The 23,671-nt window shown below is 34.7% G+C and overlaps 1 protein-coding gene across 2 annotated transcripts; it reads left to right on the top strand.

Moving 5' to 3' along the window:
* The first annotated feature begins 1,219 nt into the window (after nt 1-1,219).
* LOC101497866 (phosphatidylinositol 4-kinase alpha 1) lies at nt 1,220-23,089 on the top strand. 2 transcript variants are annotated; one of them, XM_004500765.4, is made up of 26 exons: nt 1,220-2,589; nt 2,722-3,063; nt 3,179-3,343; nt 3,730-3,900; nt 4,217-4,375; nt 4,475-4,602; nt 4,776-5,082; nt 6,803-6,971; nt 7,624-7,841; nt 9,194-9,352; nt 9,479-9,661; nt 10,414-10,953; nt 11,054-11,413; nt 11,911-12,125; nt 13,080-13,263; nt 13,412-13,548; nt 13,647-13,797; nt 15,268-15,534; nt 16,529-16,606; nt 18,334-18,378; nt 19,758-19,930; nt 20,038-20,233; nt 20,885-21,025; nt 21,867-22,075; nt 22,303-22,464; nt 22,582-23,089. In XM_004500765.4, exons 1-26 carry the CDS (start codon nt 1,591-1,593, stop codon nt 22,838-22,840), a joined length of 6,117 nt encoding a protein of 2,038 aa, XP_004500822.1. In that variant the 5' UTR covers nt 1,220-1,590; the 3' UTR covers nt 22,841-23,089. The 2 variants fall into 2 exon arrangements, with proteins under 2 accessions (XP_004500822.1, XP_004500823.1); XM_004500766.4 differs by having other exon boundaries at nt 1,221-2,589; nt 3,182-3,343.
* Nucleotides 23,090-23,671: the final 582 nt, after the last annotated feature.

The following is a 23,671-nucleotide window of genomic DNA, read 5'->3' on the forward strand; positions in this document are numbered from 1 at the left end:
ACTAAAATTTTATTGAAATAAAAGTAATGTAATTTTACATTGAAATAACAAATCTATTTTTGTATAATTACGTCATTGTCTCATAACTGCATCCGCTGACTTTTACTTTAGAGATAAATTATTTTTGCAATTTTATGTTTGAGGTACATTATTTTTACATGTTTGCTTTTTTAATTTTAATTGTTGTTCTTTGTTGTTGCACTTTTTTACTGATTGTTATTTTTTGCATATATAATTTTGCTTTTTTAACTGCAATTTTTGGTCGTTGCTATTATTTATTAATTGTAGTTTTTTTAATATGCAATTTTAAGCGTCAATTACCATATTTTTTGTCGGTGATTCCACAATAAAATTAATTAGACATTAAAATAATTTTATTAATACTTACTTTTCTTAGATTGATAGTTGATAAATTGTAGATGTTTTTAATATGATGTTTTTTTTCCAAATATAAGTGTTACTTGCATAATCCTTATAAGGGATTCCACAATAAATTAATTAGGGCTATAAAATAATTTTGTTAATGTTTAGTTTTTTTTTATATTGATAATTAATTTTATGATTTCTATATTTATCATGTGGTTTTATATTCATCAATTATAAATATGTATTTCTTATTTTTTTTATTTATCAATGATAAATATATATTTTATCTTTTTTAATATTTATTAATTAATGATAAATATTTGTTTGATGTTGTTTTACGTAAAATGGTCACATATTTATGTCAGAATTTATTATATTTATGCTAAAGCTTTAATGTTAGCCAGAAATTATATAATTTTGTATTGAAATTCCAAATCTCTATTTGTATAATTATATCATTGTCTCATTAGTGAATCTTCTAGTATTTTTATTTTAGAGATCAATTATATAGATGATAATTATATTTTAATGTTAATTTATTTTAGTAATTTTATGTTTGAGTTATATTTTTACATGTTTGCTGTTTTTTTGGTGCACTTTTTAATAATAATTTTCTTTTGCATATGCAATTTTTTTTTTAATTATAGTTTTTCTTGTTGCAGTCTTTTTATATGAATTTCTTTTTTGCAATTTTAAGTGTTAATAACCTGCTTCTTTCTCGTCAATGATTCAACAAGAACAATAAAGTAATTTTTATTATCGTTCATTGATAGTTGACTTTCTTTTTAATTAAAATCAATTTTATAAAATATATTTTTTTAAAATCCATTTGTGTAGCTTGTTACCATACCATGTGCTCTCGCAGACTCGCACAACGGGAGAAAGTGAGAATGAATGCCGTACAGCTGAGGCACAAGACACATCCCTATTCTAGTTCTAATTAGACAAATCCAAAACACGAATGTAAAATCATCGGAAACCAAATGAAAAAAAATTAAAATTAAATAAAAATAAACGAAAAAAAGAGAGAGAGAAAAAAAAAAAAACAGAGAGAGAGAGAAACAAAGCATTAAGCATGGCATGGAAACAACAAGGGCAATGAGGAGAAGAAGAGTAACGGTGTTGCTACGTAGCTAGAGAGAAAGAGAATCGAATGCCACAATCTTTCTTTATTTCTCAACATCTTCTAATTTCTTCTTCTGATTTTCCCCCTTAATAATCGTGATGGAAGCTTTGATCGAATTATGCGACCTCATTGCGCAAAATCCATCGCAATTCTCCGACAAGTTATCGTGGATATGCGATAAATGTCCACCGCCGGAGTATCTCTCTGCCGGATCGCCTAGGGTTTCACGTTCTCAGCTCAATGCTGTTATCGCCGTCGCTCGTTTCTTATCTAAGTGTTCCGATTCCGCCGATCTACGCCCTAAATCAGTCGTCATCGAGTTCCTTCGCTCCATTCCCTATTCCTTCACTCAGTCCTTTTGGCCTCATCCTTTCAGCGCCGATTTTGTCGCCTCTTTCTTCATCGATTTCCTTGGTTACGTCTCCAAAGCCGCGCAATCGTCACCGGATTTCGCCGAAGAGGTTGCTGGATTCTCCGGCGAAGTTGTTTTATCAGCGATTTTTGAACAGAACTCCGGCATTGCAAGGGCTTTTTTGGTCGCTCTATCGCAGAACTTTCTTCCTATTTCATCTTCGGATGGCAACAAATTGGTCACTTGTTTGATTGAACAATTTGCGGCACCGATTGTCGTTCCTGTTCCGAACACCTCCGGAAACTCTGACAATTCTTCTCAGAGTTCTCCTACCAGTGGAAACCATCAATCTCAGACCAATTTCAATGGTAGTCCGGCGAGCAATGTCTCCTGTTCTTCGAGTGGTGCGGCTTCTAAGGCTGCTGGTGCTGGGGATGATGCTACTGCCAGCACCGCCTCGTCGAGAGGGTCGGGTATGACGAATGGTGGAAGCCATATATGGAGGAGTAATGCTGATCAATTGGCGCAGAATTTGGGTTTAAATGATGGTGGTCTTGGTGGTGGATCTTCTGGCCAACAGGTTACTTCCTTTGAGGAAGAGTCTGTGGAGTTTTTGGAGAGACAGGAAATAGCTTTTAAGGTGATTGCTCATGTGTTAGAAAAGGTTCACGTTGATCCTGCACTTTTGGAGCAGGCTAGGTTGATCGGGAAGAAACAGATTCAATCTATGTCTGCTTTTCTAAAGGTATAGTCCTATTTTTTTTTATTATGTCTTTTGTTTGTAGCTATTTTACTCACTGTGGATTGTGGAGTGTAGTTAAACTTTTTAGTTTATCTTTGGAATGAGGCATGTTTTAATGTTTGCAAGTTCTTGTAGATAAGGAAGAGGGACTGGCATGAGCAGGGGTCAAGTCTAAAAGCTAGAATTAATACCAAATTATCAGTTTATAAAGCTGCAGTTTCGCTGAAAATTAAGAGCCTCTCAGCACTGGATTCTGATTCGAGATCTGTCAAGAGATTGGTTTATGAGGCAGTTGCGATATTGATAGATGCAGCCGAGGCATGCTTGCTGTCTGGATGGAGGAAGTTGAGATCATGTGAAGAGCTCTTTGGTTCCTTGCTTCTTGGGGTAGCACAAATTGCTATTGCTCGAGGAGGTCAGCCGCTACGGATTTTGCTCATTCGCCTAAAACCAATTGTTCTCAACGTTTGTGCTCAGGTGCACTTTGCTTACCTTTCAATTCATCATATTTCCATTAACATTTTTGTTTTCAGACTTGCATTACGATAGACATTTAATTTAATGAAATTTGCCTTTTGTTTTAAAATGTCAGCAGCCTGATACATGGAGTAGCAACCAGGGGACCATGTTTGAGAGTGTCACAAAGGCTAGCTGTCAGATTATTGAATCCTGCTGGACTAAGGAGCGAGCCCCTGTAGACACATACATCATGGGGTTAGCTACAAGCATACGCGAACGGAATGATTATGGGGAACAGGTTCGTGTACTAATTTTCACATATCCACGAGGCAGAAACTGATCTTTTTGTTTGTTTTTGTACATATCTATCTATATGAAATATATTACGGCTATGTATTCATGTATACTATTCATGTATACATGTTGATTATGAATTGGCGTATATTTCGTGGAGTTCAGTACTAATGTGCCGTCTGATATTTAAGTGTTTATTCCCCTTAATTTCACCAATTACATTCGTAATGATATCCACTAATATGGTCAGTAGATTTTTCCTGTTTCTTTGGCATTGTATCTTCTGCTCCAAAGTTGTTGACGTATTTTTTGATTCTAAACATGCTAATTTTATCATATCTGTTCATGTGTTGAATTATTCACTTGCTTACGAAATCTTGCTGCCATCAGGACAACCAAGAGAAACTCGCAGTTCCTTTTGTACAGCTAAATGTTATACGCCTGTTTGCTGAACTAAGTGTTGCAGTCAACAAATCTGAGCTGGTAGATGTGATATTACCTCTTTTTATAGAAAGCTTAGAAGAGGGCGATGCTTCAACTCCTAGTTTATTGAGACTTCGGGTATTGAACTTTTTCTTCAGAGCATCTATTCTGAAATTGATGTAAAACTCTGTAAATTTATTCTGACTCTGTTTTGATAAATCATCTGTAAGAGTATTTCTTGTACGAGTACACTGTATATAGAATATAGGCTCAACCAATTAAAACTCAAGATACATTGAAATAATTGTAACAGAAGACAACCTTTTGTTTAAGTTATTTGAAATTTTGTTTGTTTGTGCCTATAGGCACTGTGCTTATGGAAGAATAGCTGTTATATCAATCTTTTGGCCGTTGTGGTATGAATCTTATATTGTTTTTGTTGCAACTCATACAGCTTCTAGATGCCGTGTCTCGAATGGCCAGTTTAGGTTTTGAGAAATCTTACCGTGAGACAGTGGTTTTGATGACTCGAAGTTACTTAAATAAACTCTCCAGTGTGGGATCAGCTGAAAGCAAAACAGAGGCACCTGAAGCCACAACTGAGAGAGTTGAAGTATGTAGTATCTCAAAATGTCAACAACACATGTTAAATTTGATTAGTTTGGTGTAGCACAATATCAAATGGATTCTCACTAGTTCAATTAAATTCTAGACTCTACCTGCAGGGTTTCTTCATATTGCCACTGGTCTTACTACTGATAGACTGCGTTCAGATTATCGCCATCGATTGCTCTCCTTGTGCTCAGATGTTGGTTTAGCTGCTGAGTCAAAAAGTGGAAGGTATGCCTATTTGTTATGCTGAGCACATGGCATGAGAATATATATATATATATATATATATATATATATATAGGTGAAGTTTTGTTGAGAATTTAAGTTAGCCTTTATTCAATTCATTTCCTTGATGAATTATGTTTTCTGAAGATTTCACATCTGATGCTTACTCTCTACAGGAGTGGGGCAGATTTCCTAGGTCCTTTGCTCCCTGCAGTGGCTGCAGTTTGTTCTGATTTTGATCCTACTTCAAATGTGGAGCCATCAGTTTTAAAGCTGTTTCGAAACCTTTGGTTCTATGTTGCTCTTTTTGGCCTAGCCCCTCCTATACAGAAGACTCAGGTAACTACGAAGTCAGTTTCCAGTACACTGAACAGTGTGGGAAGCACGGGTACACTTGCCCTTCAAGCTGTAAATGGACCATATATGTGGAATATGGAGTGGTGTTCTGCTGTTAACCGAATTGCACAAGGGACTCCTCCACTAGTAAGTTGATCCCAAAAATCCTAGTTTTTGGTAAACAATTCAATTGGTGTTAATTTGCAAACTATTTGTTGTTTAATGGAATACATTAGTGCATTTGTTGCTTTGTCTTTGCCTTGTTTTTGTCTTAGAGTAGTTTTATGATGCAGGGACTGCAATACCATTTAGATATCTATCGGGATCTTCCATACCTTGTTTACTTTGACTCTCATTTGAATTTTGAACTGCATTACTAAGAGCACTGTGCTTATGAATGGTCTTTTTCCTTGTAGTATTGATACACAAAGAATTGTTTTTTATTCTTCCTTTCTTCAAGACTTTGAGTAAGAGAAGGGAGTTGCTTTGAGTTTTTATGATTGTTATGTAGAATTGATATAGAATGAAGTCATCGTTATAAGACAAGGAAAGCAGACAATTATGTATTATCCCAGGCTGTTTGGACTGGCCATTCTCGCCTCTCTAGGAGGAAAAAATATTCCTGAACCAATGACCAAAATGAAATCACCATTTCATACGTTTTATTTTTGAATTTCTAGCGAACTAAACAATTATGATTTCTGCGGAATAGATATAGGAATGCAATGACTGATTCACATATTTGTTCAGTTCAACGTGTGCATGCTATAGTAGAGGTGGATTTATCCTGCAATTGTGGAGTTCAGCACCGGGAGGCTATGATTAAATTTTTTAACGTAGCTACTGCTCGACATAATACAAATATTTATGCTGCATGGTGATTGCAATATTTTTATTGATTCTGTCATTGTGGTTACAAGGTTTCAATCTAGAGTGCCGGGGACAGTTATGGATATTGGTAACAGAGGTTGTATAATGTCGTGAAATTACGATGCTAACATCTTAAAATCCATTGTTAAGAAAATAGTTTGTTTTTTAGATATATTTTAATTATATGGGGTTTTTCTTAACTATTTGAAGATTTTTAAATAGGGGTCTGAACTTGTTAATAATTTATGATTAGGTTCCTGAACTATGTTTTTTAAATTTTTTTTAAGTCCCTAAATTTCAAGACTTAATTACAAATTGTTTAAAAGTTCAGGAAATTAATTACAAATTATTTAAAAGTTTAACGACCTAATTACAAATATTTAAAAGTTCATGGATTTGATTGAAAACATTTTCGATTCTGGGATCTTAATACAAATCATTGACAAGTTTATGGACCCAATTGCCAACTTTTTTAGTTTAGGTAAACTTATAAAATCCCCAAATAGTTGAGATACCTCCAAAGTAATTAAACTTTTTTAAAAAAGTTTAGACATTTGCAAAACCAATTATATTGCTTATCAAAATTTTGTCCTAGATAGGATATTTAACATGAGGGGCCATTTATATCAAAGCTCTGTTAAATCCTCAAGTTCCCGTCAAATGCCATGTTTGCATCTGTCAGTGCTAGGACCTTGATTCATTGGATAGCTTATTTTATAATTATTACTTTTAAAATCTTAAGAAGATGTTAAAATATGATTTTGCTAGTACATACTTTATATCAGTTGCTGGAATCCTCTCCTTTTAACAGCGTGTATAGTTTTGTTGCATTCTATTTTGCACAAGTCTCTTCACCCTAAAGAAAAGTTGCCATTCTGATGATTAAAGTAAACTTTATTGCTATGAGGTCAATAACTCCATTTGACCTCCCTTAATTTGTCTGTTTATTATGTACCTGCCTGAAGTCTTACTTTTGTGTATCTCTGTTTCTATCCAGGTTGTTAGCTCAGTAAAATGGCTCGAGGACGAGTTAGAACTAAATGCTCTGCACAACCCAGGCAGTCGGCAAGGCAGTGGCAATGAGAAAGCTGCACTTGCACAGAGAGCTGCTCTTTCTGCAGCTTTAGGAGGGAGAGTTGATGTGACATCAATGACCACAATCTCAGGTGGATTTCATTTACCGTATTCCTTATTTTTCTATAAATTGTGAATACCTTCAGTTTGTTAGAGAGGTGTTGCCTCTTGTGTTTGGCGCGTAGCAGTTCCATCACTTGTATCATACTTCCTCCCATGTCAGATGCATTGCTGACTGGAAACCATCACTGTGAAAGCGGGATATATTTTGAATGCCTTGTTGTCTTTTAAGTTTTAACAGTTAACATATTTGGACATGTGCTTCAATGTCTTAAACTGACATTTTCCATTCAACTTGTTCATAGCTTTGTTCCAATAACAAGCATAGACAAATGATTATTTGTTACTTGACATCTGTTTTGCGATCAATGTCATTTTCTATTGAAGTGTGAGCTTAAATTTTTTTGATTGGTGTATATGTAAATATAACCTTTCATGGTTGCGGTGATTATTTAACTGAAACAGAGTATCGGTTACACAGCAACTTGTTCATAGCCTTGTGCTGAAGACAAGCAACTATATTTCATTTGCCCCCTTGTTTTCTATTTTAAGTTCATATGTCTCATGTTTTCTGTTTGGGTTGGAATTCACTTTCTTTGCTCCTTCTTAACTCTTGTTCTTTTTTTATGCCCCGACTCTATCATGACTGGCATGGTGATCATCTTCTCATTATTTGTTTTACAGGGGTCAAAGCTACTTATCTTCTTGCTGTAGCTTTTCTTGAGATCATCCGCTTTAGCAGCAATGGCGGAATCCTAAATGGCGGCACTGCTATGAGTGCTGCTAGAAGTGCTTTTACTTGTGTCTTTGAATATCTTAAGACTCCAAATCTAATGCCAGCTGTCTTCCAGTGTTTAACAGCGATTGTCCACAGGGCCTTTGAAACAGCTCTGTCATGGATGGTAGGTTTTAGTTTGAATACAATTGTTGCAAAAGATTAAGCTGATTTGAAACAGGTTCAACTACCTTATCCGCATTTAACTTGCTTATACTTCCTTTATGTATAATCATGAGGGCCATAGTTTTCAAAGCAAGGAACAAGACATTTTTTAATTAAATTTGTGGTAGCAACTTGATATTTAATAATCATGTTTTAACTGAACATTATTTACTATTCATCTGAAAGGCTGCATGTAATAGCAGAAAAAAACCTATGTATACAATTACGTGCTCTCAGTTTTCTCATATGAAGAATGTTGCTTTTGTATTAATAATTGATTGTTTATTATGAATAAAGGCAAGGCGGCTGAACCTTGAATTTTATTTATCCATCAAGTACTACAACTTGCTTATAAAAAAAGGAAGTACTACAAGTTATTGATTGTTTACTAAAAAGCCTTAGCAATTTAATCAATTTGTTCAGAAATTTTGATGATAAGTCTGTCATTAAAAGTACAACAGTTTTCATTAAAGCAAATTGGCCGTTGAAATTTATACTTTTGCTGTTATGTTTTTAACTACATAAGCAGTTTTGCTTTTGACTTCTTTGAAAGTGAGTCTCACTCTTGACTCTCTTTTAAGTCTTATATTTTCTTTATTTTTTCCTTTCCTTTAATTGTGTGTCATAGACTCACAATCCTACCCAAGAAGAAATGTTTTAACTTTCGTAATTATTATACTTAATCAACATATACTTCCCAGGGCATATGGAGGTACTGTCGCCCATGTTTCTTAAGCTGCATATAATTCACTGTATAGCTTGTCATTTTTTCTCAATCCAATACCTAGAGCCATTTTAACAAAAAGTCACTAGTTGTTTGTGAAACAATTATTTTTGTTTCATTTAAGAGTAAGCTTCTAAATTGATCCTCTAAAGCTTACATTGTCACCACATTGGTCAGTAAAAGAGTTTTTCACCGTATTTGTCTTTATGTAGAACTAAAGTGGCGACACAAAAATATGAATTTTGTAACTATTGTGTATTTGAGGAAATACTTTTGTCACAAAAATATTTGGAGGACCAACTTGACAGTTTGTTCTATAAATAATTAGCATTTGCATGGCGTCATCCACTTATCTTTTCGGCCAAAATTTAACAACCCCCGAAAAATGAATGCTATTTTTTGTATATGTACATTGATAAATGCCATAGGTTCACACCCTTTCAAGTGTTGTGATGGGTTGTAGTTAGCTGACTTACTAATGCTCTCATTTATGTGTCTGAGTGTCTATGTCTTTCAATTTGGTAAAGGCTAATTTATATATTGTTATTTGTGTCACTCTATATGGGCACAACTGATTGGTCTGACTGCAGGAAGATCGAGTATCTGAGATAGGCCATGAAGCTGAGGACCGGGACTCAATACTTACAATGCATACCTGTTTCCTAATCAAAAGTTTGTCGCAGAGGGAGGATCATATACGAGATATTGCAGAGAACTTGTTAACTCAACTTAGAGATAGGTTTCCACAGGTAAATTTTCAATTGAATGTCATAAAAATGTGTATGCTTGTATGTAATTTTCCTTGTGTGTCTTCTGTCTTCTTTTCTGGAATTCTCCTTTATATTTTTTTTAAGATTAAAACTATATCTTTGCAGGTTTTATGGGATACATCCTGCTTAGACTCGTTGCTATTTTCATTTCATGATGACCCCTCTTCTGCAGTCATCAATGATCCTGCTTGGACATCAACTGTCCGTTCCTTGTATCAGAGAATTGTTCGGGAATGGATAATTAAATCACTTTCAAATGCTCCATGCACAAGCCAGGGCCTTCTTCAGGTTTAACTGATTTATTTCATTTTTAAAAATTAATATTTCCTCGCTATCACTGTCTCAATGCTTGCTTTGAAGGGCCAAGATATGCTGTTTCCTATATTTAACAAGAATTATATTTTTTACTTGAATATTAAAACATAGATTCCTATTCTAAGCAAATATAAACGGCTGATGATGTTATTTTTCTTTTTGGGGTGAGCAGCATTGTCTACACAAAAATAAATTTCATGTACTATTTGGGGCATAATTTTCTATGTCTACTTCTGTTGATTCGTCTCATTTTCCATCCATCACCTTGTTTTTGTACTACAAGCAATGTTCCATATATGACTGCACCCTGGTAGTTAAATGGAGATTTGATTGGGAAATAGGAGACCTATTTCCCAAATCTTGAATTGAATCTTATCATGAATTGTAAGATACGTGATAAAAACCGAAACTTTTAAATAAAAACAAGTAACATAAGCAAAAAAACATGAGCTAACATATCTTATATGAACTAAAAAAAACAGTGTGGCAGCATAAAGCTCACATTCATCTAACTGCACTACGGTCTCATTCATCATCCTGAAGATCAATATCACCTGGTTCATATATGACAGTGCCACTGGGATATTGATTCTAAATAGCTTTCTAATGCATATATCTTTCCATTTAATTTTTCTGTAGGTGAAATTGTCAAATTAAATTTCTTTATTTATTTTGAAGTCCTCACAGTTCTTTTGGCACATCTGGATCTTTGTATTTTGGATCAGGATAAACTTTGTAAAGCAAACAATTGGCAGAGAGCACAGCCCACAATTGATGTTGTGTTACTTTTATCTGAGATAAGAATTGGCACTGGGAAAAGTGACAACTGGTCAACACAAACAGGAAATATTCCAGCAGTCTTGGCTGCAGCAGCTGCTTCTTCAGGAGCAAACTTAAAAGTGTCAGAATCTTTTAATTTAGAGGTTATCAGTTCGGGTAAGTGCAACCAAGCTGCAGCAACAGTTAAGTGCAATCACGCTGGAGAAATTGCCGGCATGAGGAGATTGTATAACAGCATTGGTGGGTTTCAATCCAGTACTACACCCTCAGGTTTTGGGCTTGGAGCTGGGCTTCAAAGAATTATATCTGGAGCTTTTCCTCAACAGCCACAAGCCGAGGATGACTCATTCAATGGAATGTTGCTTAATAAGTTTGTGCGTTTACTTCAACAATTTGTCAACATAGCAGAGAAAGGTGGGGAAGTGGTCAGGTCTGAATTTCGTGAAACCTGTTCTCAGGCTACCGTGCTGCTTTTGTCGAATTTGGTAAACACATTTCTTCCTTGTATCTAGATGGTAGTAGTTATAACTATTTGGGAATCCATATTTATACCTTTATCTGAGTTATGCTTTTCTTATGGACAAGAGTTCTGGATCCAAATCGAACGTGGAGGGCTTTTCACAACTTCTTCGTCTTCTTTGTTGGTGTCCTGCATATATTTCCACACATGATGCAATGGAAACTGGTGTTTTCATATGGACATGGTTGGTTTCTGCTGCACCTCAGCTTGGAGCTCTTGTCCTTTCTGAGCTTGTTGATGCATGGTTATGGACAATTGACACCAAGCGGGGTCTTTTTGCATCTGAAGCAAGGTACTGTGGGCCTGCGGCCAAACTGAGGCCTCACCTGGCCCCCGGGGAGCCTGAATCACAGCCTACTATTGATCTTGTTGAGCAGATAATTGCTCATCGGCTATGGCTTGGATTTCTCATTGATCGATTTGAGGTTAGAATCTTCTCACTGTATTTGTTAATTTACTTTTTCTTGTCTAGATAGCTGTTTTTTTAAACATTGTAATGATTTCTGTTTGTTTCATGTGGATACTGATCTTAAGTGGCCAAATTGTTTTGATATTCCTATTGCATCAATTTTATTTCCTTTATTAATTCATGGCTGCCTTTTAAATCTTCATATGCTTGGCTTAACTTGTTGGGAAAATTTTTTAGTTTCAGTAACCTAAACTTGACCTAGGGTAACCACCAAATGTTAGTTTCTGGTGCTTTTTATGATTGGTCAATTGCTGATGCATGGTTTTGTGGTTTTTTTAACATTCAATATCTTGTTACTCATCACAGTTAACCTAATGAACTAAGATTGAAATGTTTGAAGAGCACATATTGTTGTTCCATACTTCCTCTATTGTGTTAAACATTGAATCTAGTTTCAACTACAAAATGGCATCTTTTTATTCCCTGGATTACTACTTATCTTGTCTCCTGTAGGCGGTTCGGCACCAAAGTGTGGAGCAACTCTTGCTTCTTGGTAGGATGTTGCAGGGGACAACAAAGCTTCCCTGGAACTTTTCACACCATCCTGCAGCGACTGGCACTTTTTTCACTCTAATGCTTCTAGGGCTCAAGTACTGCTCCTGCCAGTTTCAGGGAAATCTACAAAAATTTCAAATAGGGCTTCAGCTGTTGGAAGATCGGATTTATCGGTGAACATGAGTCTCTTTATTGTTTTTTCTTTGGCATTCTCAGCATTTTTCATAATTTTTTCTTTTTTTTACCCATCTAAGGGTAGTGCTTGGCTGTTGGCAATCTCATTGTTAACTATTCCCTCCGGAATGAAATATAAGCAAAAATGGTAGCTGAAAAGTTAATGTTTCTAAATAAACATTAAGACCAGATACATCATCTTTTCAGTTACCATTTTTATTTACATATCATTCTAGAGTAGTATTATGCATTGAACATGTTGTTCTTCTCTTCTACATGAATCATGTGTTTTGCAAGCATGTTCCGTACTCCGAAAGATTATAACCTGTATTCAATGTTTCTTCTTGCATGGTTTCAATTCCCTTACCATGGTGGCGTGAAAGGTTTTTCTGGAAATCGTGCAACTTAGGCCTGCTTCACATTTAGACGGTCAATTTTTTGTCTGTGGGCCAATATGCTTTGAGGACTTGGGATGAGTTGGAACTGGCAAACTCATGTTGACTAACTCAGCCTCTAAACCTGCCACCTTATTTTTATGCCAAATATTTGCATTTTCTCATTATGTTCTCCATGACTTCACACCATCAACATTACATTCTTCTTATCTTTCAAATTAGCCAATAAGTATTGTTTGAAATGTGTGATTTTATTGATGTTGTATTTGAGTCCCACATTGCCAAGGTTCCTGGGTTGTGCAATGTATATATGTATTTGGACACCTTCATCCTGGGTTGTGGTATAATATATTTGCAAAGGCCTTTTCTGGTGTATCATGTTAGCTCTTCACTAAACTAGATTTCATAGTCCTTTAAAAATATTCACAGCATGCATCTTTACTTTCACATTCGCAGTTCTGCTATAGCAATTTGTTTCTTGCAAAGATAACAAACTGAGCTGGATTCATCATGTTCACCTTTCTTTTGACTAATTGAAATTGCTTGGTGCATTTGCAGGGCCGCTTTGGGTTGGTTTGCTTATGAACCTGAATGGTATGACACAAACTATACAAATTTTACTCAATGTGAGGCTCAATCTGTTTCTCTATTTGTTCACTACCTTTCCAATGTGAAAGGAGATGCTGTTCAATTTGGTTCTAAAGCAAATGGACAAGAAAATGGGAACCCTTTGACTGATGGGGTAATATTTCTATGTCTAGCATTGACTTCTGCTTACAGTGTGGGTTTTGTATCATTAATTGTTTAGTTTGAATTTTAAAATCACGTCCTTTTTTTTGAGGGACTTGCAAATACTTTATGCAATTATCCTAATATCTACAAGTGTTCAGAATGATCTCTATCATCCTGTTTGGGGTCAAATGGAGAACTATGCTGTTGGCAGAGAAAAACGGAGGCAACTACTTTTAATGCTATGCCAACATGAGGCTGATAGGCTTGAGGTCTGGGCACAGCCCACTAACACAAAGTATATATCATTTTTTGACCACTTGTATTTCATTATATCTTTTGTCTTCTTCTGGTCCTAATCTTTCATATACCTGGTATATATGTATGTACTTTCAGGGAAAGTAGTTCTAGACCCAAGATAAGCTCAGATAAATGGATAGAACATACTAGGACTGCCTTCGCAGTAGACCCTAGGATTGCTTTATCGGTGGCCTCGAGGTTCCCAACCAATACATTTGTGAAGACTGAAGTAACTCAGCTGGTTCAGGTATTTTTTTTGGAGTAAGACTGTGAACTGGCGTAGTCAATTAAGTGTCTGCATTATGGAATTTGATTTTCAATTTTTGAAGTTAAAATTAAATGTTTTGAGCAACAATTATTCCCTATGTTCTTTTGATGCTGGAGGAGTCTTTAAACAACATAATGTGGTTTGAGTGTTTGGTTGGTTTTGGCTTTGGGTGCTGTGCAGTGTAAACAGTACCTGCTGCCATAGGTTTTTGGTTTTGATACAGAAAATTAAATTTTGTGGCAACTAAGGTTTTGAAAGAACAAATGTTTTATTCTGTACTGTGCCTAGCAAAGAAATCAGGTCTGGATGGTGAAAAAAAGTTAAAGAAATCATAGTAATTGTGGAGAAATAATCTGATTTTATTACCTAACTGCAAATAAAGCAATTTGTTTGCTACATTGATAGGAACTTGAAAATAGCTTTAAAAAACTAAAAGATCCGTAGGTCCTTTACATTCAAAAGTAGTGCTCTGTTAAAGAAAACAGAACAGAAACACAACTGAGAAAGTTGCAGAAAATAAAATAAGTTTGGCGATCTGCAGATGCCCATAACCCAAACCAATTTCCTCTTCCTTGTAATACTCACTTTAGTAACAGAAGTGTGTCAACATTAAGTTGCGGATCAATTCAAGTTGAAAAGCTCACGTGCATGTTTGGATGAGTTTGAAAACGTACGTTTGAATCAAATTCATTTACAAACATAAGTTTGGCTAAAAGTAGGTTGTATAACATCTTGGTTCACTAATCCCCTGGGGTGTTTGGGGTTAGCCGGGTGGGTCTGAGAGGAATATAGACCAAAATAGAGGTGATTTGTTTTTAAACTTAATGCTTTATTGATTCTAGTGTGTGATGGGTGATCCATCTTGAAGGCAAAGAATGGATAAAGGAAACATATTAGTTGTTGGTCAGTGGAATTAATATTGTACTATTGGTGACTACTGCAACTAATTTTGGCTTCTTGGCAATCTTCCTGGGTTTGATGAAGTTGAGGAATTGCAAACTAAAAAATGAACAAATAAATTAATTGTTCTATATGACGCTGTTAAATTGGCTGCCTAGAACTAAAAGATTTCATACATTTTAAATATTATATAATTGGACATTCACATTTGCCCTTGAAGAACGTATCCGCTCTTGTGTATCTTGTTCTTGGAGAGATTCTCTCTTAATTTTTTTCTAAATATTAATGTTTTTCTTCAAATTCTTTTGCAATCCATTTCTTGAGTTCATAACAATGTATGATGATGAGCCTTGGTTATTTTTTTGTCATGCAAGATATTTCTGTATAATATTTTCCTCAAGAGATTTTATTGTCGTGCAGTGTAGCTTGTATTTGTGTATATATATATATATATAATTTTTTTTTTCATTCATGTGATTCCAACTGCTCATTCTCATTCATGTAAATTCATTATCTTGTAAAGTGTGACGTAGTATCTTCACCTTGCAGGCACATATAGTGGATGTACGCAACATACCAGAAGCACTTCCTTACTTCATCACCCCAAAGGCTGTTGATGATAATTCAGTGCTATTACAACAATTGCCTCATTGGGCTCCTTGTTCGATTACACAAGCTCTAGAGTTCCTGACTCCTGCATACAAGGGCCATCCACGGGTCATGGCATACGTTCTAAGGGTTCTGGAATCCTATCCTCCTGATCGCGTGACCTTTTTCATGCCACAGTTGGTGCAGACATTGCGACATGATGAAGGGGTTAGATATCTGCTGAAACTTAAATTCATGGTTTATTCCCTTAGTATGTGTTTCCTCCTACTGATTGTCACATAAAACCCAATTGTACCCTTTTGTGCCGTTGACTATTCAACATCTACCGCATAAATAAGCCTTGTGCTAAGTCATGTAGTCATCCTTGAGATTTTTAAAAGATTAAGGTGACTGACAAAATTATATAGATTAAATGAAAGGTGGGGAAAGATGTTTTTCACTGTTGGGAAAAACACAAATCCCACCTAGAATAAAGATAAAGTCTCAAATAAGTTTATTAAGAAAGGCACCCTTCACCTTACAAGCCAATTTTGTGAGGATGAATTAAGCCCAATATGAAAATCCAATATGGTATCAAAGTCTATCGATTTGGGCCACACACCACAATTTATATCAACGCACCAAGCTAAATAGTGTTAGGTGTAAGGGGGTGCGTTGGAGAAAATCCAAGTCCCACATAGAATAGAGATAAGGTCTCACATGAGTATATAAAGAGACACCCATCACCTTACAAACTGATTTTGTAAGGAGAGTTAGACGCAAATTGAAAAGCCCATTTTGACCTAAACATCTTTGGGTCAGACATTTTAAAAATGACTTTTTTTATCCTTTTCCAAATTTAATCTCTAATACGAGTTCATTTCCAATAAGTAAAATTCTCTAATAAGGGATGTAAAAGTTTAAATAACAACAGACCAATATTACGATATTTTGTATTGTTAGGATTCTATGTGAAAGAGAAACCAGAGAAATAGAACATAGCTGAATCTGAAAAAGATTTCATTGATTAAGTTGAGTACACTGAACTGTATTTATAGAGCTCTAGACTGAACCAGCTTACAACAGAATAGTGTAAGTTAGTTATTCTGAGAATAACTATCTTACCTACCTGACAAAAGTATAATAGAGTGCCTGTCATACTTTAACATGTATAGTATATTTCAAATGCTTTCATTTCACCAGTTGCATATATTTTTTGCAGAGATTGGTGGAAGGTTATTTGCTTAGAGCTGCTCAAAGAAGTGATATATTTGCCCATATTCTTATCTGGCATCTGCAGGTATAACTTGTGTTGTCATTCATTAATTTTTGTTGAAGTTGTGGGATTTTAGAGAAAAGGAGGAGATAAAATAATAAGGGTTTGAATATTATTGATAATAGCTTAATGCTGACTTGATTACAAAAGACTCAATACCAATATCTTTTTATAGAGAAACATCGACTCAATCCTAAATCAGGAATAAATCATAATAATAATGAGAGATATTCTAAGATATCTCTATGATTATAAATTGATCCTAAAAAATAACTCAAGATACTCTAATATAATATAATAGATATTATAAGACATTTTCTAATATTCTAACACTCTCCCTCAAGCTAAAGCTTACTAAGTTTTAGCTTGTTACAAGAAAACAATATTTTGCTCCGCAAAATAATAAAAAAAATATGGAAAGGCAACTCAAGGATGCAGGTGAAGTCGGAGAGAATTGCTATAAATACAGCCTAGCTAGATAGCCGGAATGATCATCGGCATGAGAGAAATTCATGGCCAGCAGTTAAACAAAGCAATGCCTGTCCTTCTAAAAAAACTGCATTTGGAAGCTTCAAACCAATAATATCAGAGACTCAAAATACTTAAATTTGAATTTGCTTCAAGGAGAGAGAGGCATGCTTCAAGGAGAGAAAGACAAGGTCAGTACATCTGTGACAAAGATAGGGCCAGTGTATCTGGGACAAATTGCCAAGCTGTATGCATGTGGCGCGAAAGGAAAACTCATTCTAGACGACTGAAACATTATGCCGAAAGACAAACAAATGCGCCTGAGCTCGAGGCCAGTGGTGGCGGCGCGTGAGATGAACACGACGGATCTTGGAGGCACATGAGCGTGCGTGAAGCTACTTTTGACCTAAAAAAAATCTAGGTTGTGTAGATTGGGAGATTTCACACACAATGGAAGTGGTTGTGTCGGAAAACTTTTCCAGCAGCGATGACAGGAAGCAGCAGCCGATGGCGGCATAAAGCAGCAACAGATGGCGACAATAGCAGACGGGGCAGCAGATCTACTCGCATGAGAGATTAGCAGCGCGTGTGACGGTTTTTGGCGACGCGCTTTCAGGCATGATCTGATTTGGAGATGACTGTTATTCACAGGAAAATTTGCCGAAAATAGTGGCAGCGGCAACAGTAGCGAATTGAATGGAAAACGAGTGAAACGTGTCAGAATGTTGGAAAAGAGAAACTATGATTATATTCTCTAAATGTTGGGAACTCCGCAGCGGAATAAAGGCGAAATCGTTCAAGGAGGATCGGAATAGGCTCTAGATACCATGTTGAAGTTGTGGGATCTTAAAGAAAAGGAGGAGATAAAATAATAAGGGTTTGAATATTATTGATAATAGCTTAATATTGACTTAATTACAAAAGACTCAATACTAATCTCTATTTATAGAGAATCATAGATTCAATCCTAAATCAAGAATAAATTATAATAATAATGAGAGATATTCTAAGATATCTCTATGATTATAAATTGATCCTAAAAAATTACTCAAGATACTCTAATATAATATAATAGATATTATAAGATATTTTCTAATATTCTAACAATTTCTATACATGAAAGTGATTGTTATTCATTTTTACTTATGTTGTGCAAGTTATTGTTATTTATATTCGTATTTCTTACCTCCAGATTATGATTCCTTTTCTGGAATATAGTCATTCTTAGAAATTCTTTCTTTTTTATGAATAAGTGGTTAAGGCACTGAGTTTCTTTTGGGCAGGGTGAGACTGTACCCGAGGCAGGAAAAGATCCAAACAATGGGAAGGTATGCTAACAACGAGTTTCTTTTTATCTACTATAGTTATTGCTATCATATACCAATGATAAATCATGAGTTTAAAACTCAAATCTATTTTGACATGCTAGGGTTCGTGCTTGTTGTGTACACCATCATTTTGGGAATACCAAATATAATAAATGATAAATTCTGAACAGCAAGCACAGACATCAGATGCATTAACTTTGAGTTGTTTTTGTCATCTTCACCAATAAATGTAATGAGTTACTACCTTCATCCCTAAATATAAGGACCTCTTTGGTTAAATCATGGGTACTAAAAAAGTTACCCTTCATGAGAGATGATTAATTTATCTTCCCTATCACGGTATTACCATTTATTACTTACTAGTTACTTCATAAAAAGAGCTAAAATAATTAGGTGTATTTTGGTAGTGAAATAATTAATGTTGTTGAAAATTTGGAGTCCTATAAAAAGGAACATAGCTAGTAATTTTATGCAATTGCTTCCTTGTCAATAATATTAAAATAGTGTTTGAGAGAAATGTAAATCTTAATCTGAAATGAGGAAAAAATAATTGCACCGGTGCTAGCTCTGCCATAATTAGACTTATATATAGAAAGTTTAGTTAAAATGTCCAAAGTAACGGAAAACATAATAAGTAGTAACTAACCACCCGAGAATTTGCATCACCTATGTTATCAATAGTGGCCCATAGCGGGGCTACTGTAGTACAATGCATTTTTAGATTTGAAAACCCTATTATACCTTTAAAATAAAGTCATTACGAGGGTATTTTAGGGTTTTGGTGCAAAAAACCCTAAACCTTCTGATTTTGTGCGAAGTGAACCCTTTCCTTCATCTTCTTCACTTTTCTTTTGCTTCTCCTTAACTTTGTTTGGTTATTGCAAGACCCAACATTTGAATGGGGCAGTGGGTTACTTTAAGCTTTAGAGGCTTAACTTGTTTGTTTCCTTGAGTAATTTGTTTAATTTTTCAGCAATTATGCATCAAGTGTGTTTATTAGTATTAATTGTATAATGTTCCCTAAATATATCAAATAGCAATCATCTTGCACCGTGCAATCCCAATTTTGGGGTCGGCCGCTCCTCTCTGCTATTCAGGATCGACAACATAAATCGTTACTCATTTTCTCGCTGATGCTTGATTTCTGACAGCATTGACATCAGGACATGACAGTTACTCCAGATTACAATAAGTTCCTCAATTAGCCGATACATTTTTCTAGTCTTGCTTAAATATTTTATTCTGGTTTTCATTTTTGTAGCACTCCTTTGTGAAAATATAACTATATTCAAGTAAATTTTGTTTTATCTTGGAATTTGTTGAGTTTATTTTTCATATCATACATAATATAGTTTTATATGTTTGTTCTTTTATTTCAGAATGGTTCATTTTTAGAACTGCTGCCAGCTGTAAGGCAACGTATAGTTGATGGTTTTAGTCCAAAGGCACTCGATATATTTACAAGAGAGTTTGATTTTTTTGACAAAGTTACATCTATTTCCGGTGTATTATATCCACTCCCCAAAGAAGAACGCAGAGCTGGTATCAGAAGGTACTGGGCAGATGTCTGAAGGCATGATTTTGATTGTTAATAATTCTTAAGTTACATCTTGAATGTATTCTTGATTGGAGCTAATATATTTTTACCATATGTGATAGAGAGTTAGAGAAAATTGAACTGGACGGCGACGACCTTTATCTACCAACAGCTACTAATAAGCTTGTTACGGGTATTATAGTAGATAGTGGTATTCCACTACAGTCAGCCGCAAAAGTCCCAATCATGATAACATTTAATGTAGTTGATCGAGATGGGGACAGAAATGATATAAAGCCACAAGGTTGCATTTTCAAGGTAGACTCAATTCAAGCATTGGCAATTACAATTACTGTCATCTTGTCCAAACACCTGGAAGACACTGCACTATAAGGACTTTAACTTGGCTCTCTTTTCTTTTAAAGAAAATTTAACTATTTTTGAATACATTCTTACTTAATATGGCTCATGTGTACTCTAGTCAAACTTTGTAAAGTTTTATATTTTTGTTTCCGGTGGGTGAGTGGATGGCTAGAGACAGCTTCTCTATGTGCAGTGGTCAGATAAATGTAGCGTTTTTATTTATATAATGACTCACTATAATTTTTAAAATATTCTTTTGTTCAATTAAGATTTGCTTTTATATTAATTTTGTACTAATTATATGTATTGTATTACAACTGTGCTGTTTCTGTATCTTATATTCATTTAATATTTTCCATATCCACACTTCCATGTCAAGTGTCAAACAAAGCCAGTTTATGAATTAGTTATAAAAAATGAAGCATTTCAGTATTTATTATTGATCTTATATAACATAATTGACTAATCGATAGCTTCATATTATGGTTTTTTCAATTGGTCTATAGATAAACCAATTTTTTTGCATGTCTTATTTATTTTCTTGCTTCTTATCAATTGTGTTTTTCATTCTCATTCTTAGGCTGACTGAGTTCTCTTACATTCTAGGTTGGAGATGACTGTAGACAAGACGTTCTTGCCCTTCAAGTAATATCACTTCTTAGAGATATATTTGAAGCAATTGGATTAAATCTTTATTTATTTCCTTACGGTGTTCTTCCTACTGGTCCTGAGAGAGGTATAATAGAGGTGAGTTGATTCCTAACATGCTGAAGCATCATGATAATTCTGTGACACCGGGTTTTTCCACCAAAACATTTAATAGATCGGAATGGGAAGAATGCCAATCCTGCTATGACTAAAATTTATGCTGGTCTTTGGAAGTTTATTTTTTGAGATACACATTTGTTTTGGCCATTTGGTTTCTTTTAGTCTAGGCATGGTTTTCAAATAACTCATTAACTCTTTCAAGTTTATGCTCGTAGAGCAAACAAACATGTTAAATCACATGTGAACTCTTTGATCAACAAAACATGATTTTGGATTATTTTGTCTGATGGCGTGTTGATGGTAATGAAGCCAATTTTATGTTTTCTTTGTTATTTTGTTTATCTGTTTTGTAATTTTGTTAAAAAATGCAAAACAATACGTGAGGAGGTAAATAGTAATAGCTAGGTCAAGTATTGGGTTATGTTTATTACTTTGTTATGCTTTATTAGAGATTAAATGTTGAATATTAGCTATGGGTATACTTTGAGGATTGGTCTATAAGGGGGATGACTTGTGCTAGAAAAAGTGCGAAATGAAAATTTTATTTACTCTGTATTCCGAATTTCAATCTGTCATTTTTATATTTACAAATATGGTTTGGCAACTTGTTTTGATGAATAATTTAAGATATTCAATTGTCAGTTTTTAATCTGAATCTTGATGTTCCTTTTTGGCCTTTATTTGAATTTTAAAAATAATAACAAATGGCGTTCAGTCAATATAGTTGGGAATGACTATCAATGTTAATTATTTTTTATGTCGTACGTGGGATTGTTATTTTGTGGATCTGTAATTTTCTTTGCCTTTGTACATTTTCCAGGTTGTGCCTAATAGTCGTAGTAGAAGTCAGATGGGAGAAACAACTGACGGGGGATTGTTTGAGATATTTCAGCAAGACTATGGGCCTGTTGGGTCTGCCAGTTTTGAGGCTGCACGCCAGAACTTCATCATTAGCAGTGCTGGTTATGCTGTTGCTAGTCTCTTGCTTCAACCAAAGGATAGGCACAATGGGAACCTTCTATTTGATAAGTAAATATGTCTTTCTTTATAACTTTGTCAGCCATTCTAATTCTAATTATACTCGCTAATGGATTTGAGTTTAGCTTTAGATGCATCTGAAACATTGAATATCCTCATAGATTGATCCTCTTGGTTCAATTGGTTTGTGATCTTCAGTTCAGCTGCCCTCTCTGCTTGCTTGAAGTACTGGTCCAATGAATCTATCACTAATAGTATTATTATATATGCTCATGCAGCGTTGGGAGGCTTGTTCATATTGACTTTGGTTTCATTCTAGAAACTTCTCCAGGTGGGAATATGCGTTTTGAAAGTGCACATTTTAAGCTGAGCCACGAGATGACACAGTTACTAGATCCATCTGGTGTTATGAAGAGTGATACATGGAACCAATTTTTAAGGTAGTAATGGCATTTCAAGCTTGATTGCAAATAAGCCCCCTCTTTAGTCATTACTGTTTTTGCCCATTTCATATTATTGAAAATTGACCGTTCTGTTGATGTTTGTTTTGCATCTAGATTGTGTGTGAAAGGATACCTCGCTGCCCGTCGACATATGGAAGGGATCATCACGACTGTAGCATTGATGTTAGACAGCGGTTTACCTTGCTTCAGCAGGGGTGACCCCATTGGTAATCTTCGGAAGAGATTTCATCCGGAGATGAGTGAGCGTGAAGCGGCTAATTTCATGACCCATGTATGTAAAGATGCTTACAATAAGTGGACAACTGCTGGTTATGACTTGATACAGTACTTGCAGCAAGGCATCGAAAAGTGAGACATAATATAGAACTGACCTAACGTGTACATGTTTGCTTGTAATATTACATTCATTGTTGTCTTATGTTCTATTTTATTTTTTGAGGGATTTTCTTCTTTATAGTGTATTGAGGAGGTAAAAGTATAAATTGGTGGTGAAGATTCAAAAGTTCTGTATTTTCATTTTGTGCATCCCTCTTGATGTAAAAATACAGTTGTGTAATCTTGTTTATTGAATAGTAAATACAAATCATTGCGATTACGAGTATGAGCTCTCTATCATCTTCTTCCTAATCCAACATCTGAGAACCTCATAAAAATGAAATTTTGAAAAGAGAATATCCTTTCCTAAGGGCTCAATTTGGATTAACTTTTACAGGAATTTTTTCGTTTAAATTAAGTTAGTGATTTTTCATTTATAGATTATTATGAATATTGAAGACGTTAAATATAAGTTTCATAAAAAAAAATGTAAATTAATCTATCTGTTACAATAAGCATAATGACCATGAGACAAGTTATTATTATTATGAGACAAGTTATTATTATAATGACCTCAAGTTATTATTATAATGACCTCAAGTTTAATTTAAAGAGTGGTTATTATTATAAATAGAAGGAGATACAAGTTATTGTTTGAGTTAAAACCTCAAACTATAACAAAATCTTATTATTCATGATCATGAGACAAATTTTTTTATTTATTTTGTTATCTGTAATACACTAGAACATTATACCATTATTATACACCCATGTTGAGAGTGAGAATATTTTGATAATAACGAACTTTGATACTAAAAGGAAGATTTCAATATCATCAGAAAGATCATATAAATAATAATTTACATTA

This window comes from Cicer arietinum, chromosome 5 (assembly GCF_000331145.2).
Source record: "Cicer arietinum cultivar CDC Frontier isolate Library 1 chromosome 5, Cicar.CDCFrontier_v2.0, whole genome shotgun sequence".
NCBI classification, from domain to species: Eukaryota; Viridiplantae; Streptophyta; class Magnoliopsida; order Fabales; family Fabaceae; genus Cicer; species Cicer arietinum.

Bases quoted from the DNA above. Each gene is read 5' to 3' on its own strand.
- LOC101497866 (XM_004500765.4), top strand. From the start codon at position 1,591: ATGGAAGCTTTGATCGAATTATGCGACCTCATTGCGCAAAATCCATCG. The intron at 3,064-3,178 runs GTGCACTTTGCT...TTAAAATGTCAG, and splicing joins TTCTCAACGTTTGTGCTCAG to CAGCCTGATACATGGAGTAG. The intron at 6,972-7,623 runs GTGGATTTCATT...TTTGTTTTACAG, and splicing joins ATCAATGACCACAATCTCAG to GGGTCAAAGCTACTTATCTT.